The 10596-nt window shown below is 34.5% G+C and overlaps 1 protein-coding gene and 1 long non-coding RNA gene across 2 annotated transcripts; one reads left to right on the top strand and one right to left on the bottom strand.

Annotated features, from left to right (window-relative positions):
- Positions 1 to 1055: 1055 nt before the first annotated feature.
- Positions 1056 to 2556, top strand: LOC130739372 (zinc-finger homeodomain protein 9). The gene has a single exon (XM_057591644.1). The coding sequence runs from the start codon at positions 1322 to 1324 to the stop codon at positions 2267 to 2269; it is 948 nt and encodes a 315-aa protein (XP_057447627.1). The 5' UTR covers positions 1056 to 1321; the 3' UTR covers positions 2270 to 2556.
- Positions 2557 to 8822: 6266 nt separating this feature from the next.
- Positions 8823 to 9706, bottom strand: LOC130735650 (uncharacterized). Its single transcript, XR_009018530.1, has 2 exons — positions 9113 to 9706; positions 8823 to 9015 (listed from the first exon to the last, which is right to left on the bottom strand). It is a non-coding gene; the product is annotated as an uncharacterized LOC130735650 (long non-coding RNA).
- Between the last annotated feature and the right edge of the window lie 890 nt (positions 9707 to 10596).

The following is a 10596-nucleotide window of genomic DNA, read 5'->3' as shown; positions in this document are numbered from 1 at the left end:
ACTTTTACTCCTTTCGTTCTTATATAACTGAAACTTTAATGTTGTTGCACAAGTATTAAGAAATAACAATTAATGTTCTTGTTTTATTAAAATTACAATGTAACTTCCTATTATACCCTTATCTCACTTATTAATTCAAACTTTACAAGTTTCCAACCAACAATAAATGAATGATACAATTGGTAAAATATAATTAATACTCTTAAATTTTGTAAAGTGATAGATAATTAGGAACAAAATTCAGCTAGAAATAGTGTCACTTATTTTGGAATGGATGAAGTATTTTTTTTTTTTGTAATTAATAGTAGAAACCAAAATCACAAAACAGGGAAGGAATGGACAAAATTACAATTAAATGTTGTGTGTAATTCTTACCGTGTCCTGGTGGATGCACACCGTTTCAAATTGGACGGTGTCCGGAAATTCTCTGGTACCGACAGACACACTACTTTTTAAATTTTCAGAGGAAAGGTTCCTTACACTTCCTCCTTCTTTTGGCAGAAATTACGCAACCTGCCACCACCCTTTTTATTGAAGAGAGAGAACATCCTGAGGACAGAAACGGAAAATGCATATCACTATGTTTTTAAATTAAATATACATCCAGTAACCAAAGGGCAGTTTAGGAAAAAGAAAAAATAAATGAGGGTTGATGTTGAATTGCATTTACATTTCCATTTGCACTGCCTCTTCAAAAATAAGCCACAATGATTTATGTCCCTTTTGCCAGCTTGACAATCAAATTAACATAACATGGGTTACAGTGTGTGGGCTCAGAATTTCGCGGCCACTCTCACTCACTCCATGCTGCGAATCAACACGGTTTTCTTCCACTCATCATCATTACCACCAAATACCAATCCTCTTCTTAATTAAACCATCACCATAATTAATAACAATTCATTAAGAACTAGTAATAAATTTGAGTGAGGGGTACATTTATTACTCCTATCTAACCCCCAAGCAAGGTCAATAACTTAACCATAGATTAGACACAACCAGGGTTAAAACAACAAGTGGTTAAGAAGGGACAACCACATAACAAGGATTTTTATTATCAACAGTCCTCACTACTCACCATCAAACATCACCCCCTTCCTCCTCTTCCTCTTCCCCCTCCTTATGTAAGCTCTTTTTTCCTTCCTTTCAATTCCTTTCTCTTCTTATTCCTACCTTTTATACACCTAATAATAATTCCCTCAATTTTCCCTAGAAAGAAGAAAAAGTGTTATGTTATGTTATGAGAAGCAGCAAAACAAGCAGAAGAAACAGAATTCAATTAAAGGCTAAGGATTTGTGTTGTTAGATATATGTTAGAGAGATGGAGGTATTAACAACCGCCACAAACAACATCACTAGCACTGCGAAATCGCCAGAACCCGAAACAGAAACACCGACCCGGATCCAACAACCCGGAAACGTAAACGCAACCGCAAAGCCGTTATCATTCTCCAACGGCGTTCTCAAGCGCCACCACCCTCCGGCGCCACATGCAAACCACTCTCCGGTGACGGTGACCTACAAGGAATGCTTGAAGAATCACGTCGCCAGCTTGGGTGGCCACGCGCTTGACGGCTGCGGCGAGTTCATGCCATCCCCCACCGCCACCGCCGATGACCCGAGCTCAATCAAGTGCGCCGCCTGCGGCTGCCACCGCAACTTCCACCGCCGGGAACCCGAAGAGCCGCCGATTACCGCCGCGCATCATGTTTTCGAGTACCAGCCGCACCACCGCCACCACCCTCCACCTCCGGTTCCGTTCAACCGGAGCCCCAATTCGGCGTCTCCGCCGCCGATCTCGTCCTACCCATCCGCCCCGCACATGCTACTTGCCTTATCCGGGGCGGGGCTCCCCGTCCCGCCGGAGAACACCGCCGCGCCGACGCAGACCCCTGGCTCCGATTCCCGGAAGCGGTTCAGGACGAAATTCACGCCGGGGCAGAAGGAGAAGATGCTGGAGTTTGCGGAGAGGGTTGGGTGGAAGATGCAGAAGAGGGATGAAGATTTGGTCATGGAGTTCTGCAATGAGGTCGGTGTTGACAGAGGGGTTCTCAAGGTCTGGATGCACAACAACAAGAACACGTTCGGGAAACGGGATCATGCTGCTGCTAACGGCGGCGCTGGCGGCGGAGATGACGACGGAGCTGGTGGTGGTGAACGCGCAATCAACGGTAACGGTAACGGCAGTGCTGCTTCACAGGATCCGAATCAGTATGAGAATGATAGCGGGACTAACGGTGCTACTAATGGGTCTTCTTCTTCTTCTTAATCTTAATTTAAACAAAATTAAACAAAAAATGAGAGAGAGGAATAATGATAATAATTATGTTTAGATAGAGTAATTAAGAGCTGGTTACCAGTTAATTATTAGTTGTTTTTCTTAATTTTAATTGTTTAGTTTTTGTTAATTAATGATCATGGTGGTGGTGGTGTTGGTCATCATCACCTTCTTAGCATGGGAGAGAATTTGAAATTTTTTCAGGGTTCTTAAACTTCCTATGCTCCTTTTGCTGCTGCTTAATTATAATAATTAATTAAACTCTTGTTATTCAGAAATTGATTAGTGTTAGTAGTTTATCTCTAATCTCTACTACTCCAACTTCAACTTCAATTCTTGTAGTATGTTTATTGAATTATTGCTTGTTAATTTATTTGTTTAATTTCTCCTTGCTCAATTATGGTGTTTGGAATTGGATTTGCATGATGATGGCAAACTCTGTTCAGAAATGGAATAATTAATTATATTATTTTTTTCTTCATATCTTATGTCCGAGAGATAGAGGCAGAAAGTGCTGCTGCTAAGATTTAGAAGGAATTATTAATTATTAACTAGTAAAGGCGGTTTGTGAATCAACAGTGTTATTCTATTCATATGGCCCTGTGCTTCTATCTAGACACTATTTTAAGAAGAAAATCAAGAAAAGAAGCATATGCAAATCAAGTTCTAATTAGGGATTGGATGTGCTTTATTTAATTGGTAATCAAAGAATGTTGCGTGGATAAAGGAGGAAAATGATGTCCTTGAAGGGTGATGATGTGGTTAGTATATATGATTCCAAAAGCAACCCTATTATTGTTTTAATACTCTTTCTAATCAAGCATGTAGTTGCATCCTGCAAATATGCTTCTTTGTTTGTTTTCTTTATCTTTTTTAGCTTCAATTTGAACAATGAGATGCTAGTTTCCTTATCATTATCTTATAGCCGTGGTCCTGTGGAATCTTAATCCTACTTTTTCAAGATAATCTCCTTTAATAGTAATACATAATCTAACTAGCTATATTAGTATATATTTTATATAATAATCCAACCGCAAGTGTTCTTGGAAATGTTCTTATGCTCTTTCCTTTTAAGGCAAGTAGATCTCTTTCTTATTTATTTAATTAAAAGTGTAAATATTCAATAACAAAGATGATGATGATGATAAAAGTCATGGAGGTTAGTGAGAGAGAGAGGATGAGGGACATAGAGATGTGTCTTCCACACTTTGAGTTATGGGTGTGTTTTGTTTTAGGCCACTTTCCTTTTTGTTTAATTTAATTTTTTGGGTCCACTCAATGGGTTTGGTTATGGTTTCTGGTGATTGATGAAGTCACTAATCTTGTTTTGGTAGGAGGAGGTATGGGGCCCATTGGTGCTCCTAACTACTCAGGCATGGGCTGTCCTTGGCCCTTAATTGCCCCTTGAAATGAGGGATTTTTCTGTGCAGGTGATGAGGATTTGGTCCTTAAAAACAGGGATATTTTGTGAAATAATGGTCTCAATTCCCCACTTAATGCAATAGTAATCCACTATAGAAATTTGGTCATTTTCCCCAACTTCTTTGATTCCATGTTCATTGTACAACAGGACATGTGTTTGAAATTTGAATGATCTCTTTATTAATTTCTACTCCTTCCGGTCCTATTTATAAGCAACAAAAAAAAAATTCACATAGTTTAAGAAATGTAGTTAAAGTAGATAAAATGCATTAAATTTGTCTTAAATCAAAATAAACTTCCAAAATTACCCTTTGCTATTAGTGTTGGAAAGTGGGAAAGAGAGAGAATAATTAATGAAACACATTTTACAAGTTAGAATTAATAAGGGCATCATTGGAAAAAATTAATTAATATAGCTCAAACTTTCATTTGGTTCTTATAAAAAGGATCAAGGTTTTTCTTCTCTTTCATGCTTATAAATATGACCGGAGGGAGTATTTACTTTATAAAAAAGTGTTGCTTGGAGAATGCTTCTGTTATATGTTGACAGTGGACCCTTGAATTTTGACTCAGTTTTCCTCATAAGGTGCATCAACATGAACCTAGTTAGTGGGTTTCCTTAACTTCGTAACTAATTATATTGGTTTATTTGGATCATTTGATGGATAAAAAAGGGAGAAAAACATAATAAAGGATATTGGTCTCTAGAATTGAAGTTTCCCCCCCTAGTATTCAAAAAACCACATTGAGTTCTAACTAATTTTAAATCTGATGGATTCATTTCAACACTTTTTTTTTCATTCCCAAGTCTTAAATTTAGGAGAAATTAAACTCATTATGACTATAAAAAATAATTGCTGATAACATATTTATGTGTTTGTGTTATACCATAACATATTGTTTTTAGTGCGTAGAAAAGTTAAATTTCGCATTCAACTATTTTGTTGAGTTGAATGCAATGGTTACTCAAGTATTCTTTCTTTTTCATATTTATGGTAAAAAGAACAAATTTATTTTTTTTAATGAAAACATATATATATATATATAGACTTATCAATAAAAATGATAGTTGGATTTAAAATTCAGAGTGTGTTTGCACTATATCATAACAGATGTTTTTAGTGCGCATAAATGTTAAATTTGGCATTCCCAAGAAGAAAATGTGGAAGCATGTGAGAGGCCAATTTTTTTGTCGAGTTGAATGCGTTACTAAGTATTATTATTTTTCATATTTTTGTGAAATGAAAAAAGATAAAAAAGAAAGAAGATTGTTAGTGAAAACTTATATAGATTTGTCAATAAAAATGATAGCTGGATTCAAAATTTAAAATGTATTTGAGTTATATCATATCAGACAAATAAGTGCGAAGAAAAGCCAAATTTGGCATTCCCAAGGGAGAAATTGGGGAAGCTTATGAGGAACAATTTTTTTTGGTTTTGCTAATGCAACAAATACTCGAACACTCTCTCAAACCCTGCTTCAAGTCTGTCTAATAGTTATTCATCTGTTTAAAAATTTTTGTTGTTTAAGCTTTAAGGTCATGAGCATAAAGTATGATTCATTTATTAATATAAAATTTGACTGAAATATCATTATTTATACTTTCCTATAAAATGTATTTTCTTCAATTTTCCACAACTACCCTACATTAATGCTCACTAATAAGTAGATAAATAAGAATAACACTTGATCAAGATAAAATATGATAGGTAAGACGAAATTTATTAAATGAGAGTGTAAAAGGAAGATTATTTTAACGGGTAAAGGGAAGGTTGGATTAAACTGTGTTGACTTTCTAAATAACAAATATTTTGAAAAAGAATAAAAATTCTAAAACAATAAGCATTTTAAAAAGCATGTAATGTTTAGTTATATTTTGTTGGCAGGGTATATCTACTAGTGACATTAATGACCAAAAATCCTAATCACGGGCACTAAGCGGTAAATAAATGACCCTAAAATTTGCTTTATTTAGGAGATGATTAAACCTCTATTCTCATACGTAAGGGGCGAGGTTAGCAATCATCACGTCCACATCTCATGGTTTTGAATGGTTATACTCCCTCCGGTCCTATTTATAAGCAACAAAAAAAAAATTCACATAGTTTAAAAAATGTAGTTAAACTAGGTAAAATGCATTAAATATGTCTTGAATCAAAATAAACTTCCAAAATTACCCTTTGTTATTAATGTTGGAAAGTGAGAAAGAGAGAGAATAATTAATGAGACACATTTTACAAGTTAGAATTAATAAGGGCATCATTGGAAAAAAATAATTAATATAGCTCAAACTTTCATTTGGTTCTTATAAAAAGGACCAAGATTTTTCTTCTCTTTCATGCTTATAAATAGGACCGGAGGGAGTATAAATTTCTCATTTATAAACCTCCTTTTCTTTTCTTTATTATTTGGGGTTGTTTTCTCAAAGCATTTTTTAATTGGTTGGCCAGGATTAGTTAAAAAAAAATTGATACAATTGATGTTCATCTGAGAATGAGATTACATAGATCTCTTCATATTCAGTGGTTGTGCGTGGCTTTATATGGATTTGCTAGTGCGGTGGAGCTACATGGTCACAGTGCGGATTGTACTTGCAAAAAATACTTTAATGCTCAAGTAATTGAGAGTCAAGAGAGAATCTTAAAATTTTAAAAAAGCTTAGAGTTATGTGAAATGAATAATATGTTGTGTAAATGAACAACTACGTTCACTTGTATTTATAGTCTCACTACTCTCACATGTGTAAATGAACAACTACGTTGAATATTTGACGTATATTTGTTATTTTATTATGTTCTACTTACATTAATATAAAATTTAACCTTTATTAGTACATGAGTATTGAAGATTTACTTCATGTATAGAAAAGGGGATAAATTTCTAAGATACTATGATTAGAAATAAAAACCAATATGTTCAGATTGATTTTTCACCCTACACATACCTCAGTAATAATAAAAATAAAACTCTACACTTATTGTGTGTAAATATGTTTATTACCTAAATTTTTTCCGTAACACCAATGATAAGGTTGGTAGTACAGAAAGATTCTTTCACTATCTCCTGTCGTTTTCCACTGTAATCTTAGCATTTTCATGTGTCTCAATAAAACAATTAACATTCTCTAGGAATTTAATGCTGAAAGGCTGTCATTTCAACCCCATTTAGTACTACTATCTGACGTGTATATAATTTCCCGTTTGACAATTTTTTTTACACAAAAGGCTTGGTAAAAAATATCGAACTTGTTATTCATAAAAAACAAATTTGTCAATGTCCAAATTCTACATATAGAAACATCCTTATCATTCGATAAATTCTCTCTTTAGCAAAATATTCATCACTTTTGATTTGGTGATTAAGAAGATAATGGATATGTGGTTCAATGCACTTATCTTAATCATGCATTGTTGCTTAATTTAACGTCCTAATTAGTGACATAGTGTTGTTAGGTATCTTTCTGTCCCTACCTAAAAATTACACTAGGGTGAGATGATGTGACCCTTAAATTCCATGATTAGTTAGCTAGATTAAATTCTCTTTTCTTTTTTCCTTTCTGTCTTCTAAACCATATAAGTTATCATAGTAATTTATTTATGGGCGGCATGGATGTAATTTCCAATTTCAGTGGTTCTTCTGTAATCTGTGGAATGATAGAACCCTTTTCTAGTGCGGTTGTATTCAAACGTGCGTGCACGTTATATATATTATCACACATGCCAAAACAGTGTTCCTTTGAAGTCTGGAACATGTGCACTTGTGGCTAGTTATACTTGCGTGGTTAGGCACGGATTTGAGATCCTTAAAAATCACATCAAATCACATTTTTTATTTTGTTAGCTCATATTTAATTTTAAATATAATAATATTTAAAATAAAAAATGGAAGGACGTGATTGAATAACTGTGTAAAATTAATATTTTTTACACGGTCAATGCATAGAAATTAATTTCATTAACTAAATGTGTTATTTGCATATTTAAAATTAATATTAATTTAATCATATTAGAAATTTTTTTCACATTTTGATAATATAAGAAGAGCAATTTTGATAATATAAGAAGAGCAATGATTTCTTCAAGATATTTATATTTTGCATTATATGTATGGAGATATTAAAATTAAGTTATCATTGAAAATGGTTTTAAGTGTTGATTTAGCCGAATCTAAAATTTCATACTTCAATTGATGTAAATTTATAAAAATGACCACCGGACGTATGTACCGATTCTAATTAGCGTTATACAATTGACACTATGTATGGCACGAAAAATAAAAAAACTTTCATCAACTAGTCTGATGCTAATATTAGCTATATCAATGCAAAGCTGATAATGAGATACACAATTTTCTCACAATTTATTTACCCTTTAATTAGTCGTTCTTAAATAAACCAAACAATGCCAAATTGCTCTACTTACTATCTACTCCATTTCCTATTGTGCCCAACCTTTTTCCTGCAATTTATAGTTGCACTAATTTAAGTGAAAAGAATCAACAATGGTCAGAAAAAAACTAAAAGGTCTTAAAAAGACCAACACGACATTTTTTATTTAATTTGATACGAGAGGTGGCAGCTGTCATACTAGTAGTGGTATCTGCACTAACCAACCGCAGCAGTGAAAAACACAAAAATTGCATAGATGTTTATGGTATAAAGTTGGCCTGTAATTGAAATATTACAGTGTCAGCATATTGGTTACATTGAAGATAAATGTAAAATCAATTTCACCAAGATGAGTTTCTGTGTAAGGGTAGAATGTCTATTTGGGTGCTCACATGAGAAAACATGCTCTAGAGCAATGCAAGTTTAGCAATTTAGGAAGTTACAAGGGTCAACTCCAAGTTGAGCACACAAACAAAACAAGGAATCTTAGAGCAACTCCAACGCTGGTTTCTTAGACCAGTTGGAGTTGCTAAGGAACCGTTTCTTATTTTTTGCAGCATTGGAGCTGATCTATGTGGCAGTTTTAGTTTCTTAACTACAGTGCAGAGTTCCTTGTGCAAGGAACTCTGCTTTTTGGTTCCTTAACATTAAAAAGTAATATTTTCTCTCACTTGCTTCAACTGAATCCAGAGGGAAACGAAACAGAATGAAGGAAATCAACACAGTGCTTGCTCTTAAACCAGAATTCCAGAAATTTTATTCAACAATAAAATAAATACAAAATTATAATGAAATGTTTTAGAAGAAAGAAGATGTACAAATTTATTTACAACAGAAGATAAATTTTTTTACATAGAAAAAAAATAAAAAAACACAGAAGCTGAAAGGGAAGAACAGGAGCTCCGATCCGGTCGTTTTTGCTCCGATCTGGAAGGGAAATGAGAGAAGTTCAATAGAAGAGTACAGGATCTGACGAAAATCAACAAAATCAAGAGAAGTACAATAGAAGAGTACAAGATCTTACCTCAAATCGGCTTGCATGTGGGGGCAGATTGAGGCTCTATGGTGGCAGTGGTGGTTGTTTGGTGGCCGGTGGTGACTGCATGTGGTTGTTTGGTGGCGGTGGTGGTTGTTTGGTGGCCGGATTTCGTGAATGGAGAGGGAAGGGTTTTGGGGTTTCATGGAGAAGGGAGGGGGAAGGGTTTTAGGATTTCTTTGAAGAGAGGAAGGGAGGGGAAATGGTTGTTTGGCGGCGGTGTGAGGGAGAGAGATCGAAGAAGAAGCTGAGGGAGATCAGAGGATGAAGAAATCAGTTTTAGGTGAGGGAGAAGAGAGGAAAAAGAAGAGAGGAAGGAGAAGAAGTGGACGGCTAGGGTTAGGAAGGGATGAATGAGGGGAGAGAGTGGAAAAGTTGTTTATATAGTGGGTGACCGGCTGGAACCGGTTTAGACCAGTTGGAACCGGTTTTCTGCCCGTTTGGGCTTGGTTTGACCGGCCTGGCCGGTTTTTTTTTCTCTTTGGACTCTTTTTTTTTTTAAATCATCTTTGGAGCCCAATTTTTTTTTTAAACTTTCAGCCCAAACATTAATTCTTAATTAATTAAAGAAATTAAAAGGAAATAATTAAATTTAATTATAGTATTGATTTAATTTTAAATTTTAAATCTAAATTGGGTGAAAATAAATATTATAAATTAATGTTGTATGGTGGGACACGGGTGGGACCCTTCAAATAGTAATTTAAGAAACCATGGGTTGGAGCAAAATCTGGTTCAGTTCCTTAGGAGTTCCTTAAGTCTGATGTGGCAGTACGGGCCCACAGGAATAGTGTAGAATAGTGCTGAATAGTGTGTTAAGAAACCAAATAAGGAATTGTGGGTTGGAGTTGCTCTTAGACTAGTGTCTAGTGTCTTGATTGAACCGAACGTACATATCATTTTTTAAAAAGCACATCAACTCCCAGCCACGCATCGAATGCATTTGAAAGTTGGTACTGGTAAATTCCATCCTCTGTAATAGATAGATAATATTCCCCCAAATGAAATATGCTGAGATTGTGTTATGGAGAAATGTACTATAGATATCTTTTTATATATAATCAATTAATATTCTGAATTTTGGGTTTGATAGGTTGATGACACCATATAATTCCCCTCTTCATATGGGAACTGATTATTAAAATGAAAAGCTCTGCTGGCTGCCGTTAGCTAATTCACCCTAAAGAATCAATCTAGATATAGCTAAATATTTGCAATGTACTTATTTTCCTCTTGTTCCAATCCTACAAAATTGATTGTGAAATTATGTTAAAAAGAAATAATATAAAACTATTCAAGTGACTTTTACTCAATATGTGAAGTTTTTGAGATAATTGATTGCGTAGCATGGAATTAAAACTTCTATGGCCAAGCGGTTCATAATTTGATCATTGCCACCCCCAATATCTAATCTAATAAAAAGTAGAATTTAAGCACATTATAGTGAGTCCGTGCATCATCTACTCTTCAAG

The sequence above is a fragment of the Lotus japonicus genome, chromosome 2 (assembly GCF_012489685.1).
Source record: "Lotus japonicus ecotype B-129 chromosome 2, LjGifu_v1.2".
Classification (NCBI taxonomy): Eukaryota; Viridiplantae; Streptophyta; class Magnoliopsida; order Fabales; family Fabaceae; genus Lotus; species Lotus japonicus.
This window is presented reverse-complemented; position numbering and strand designations above follow the sequence as displayed.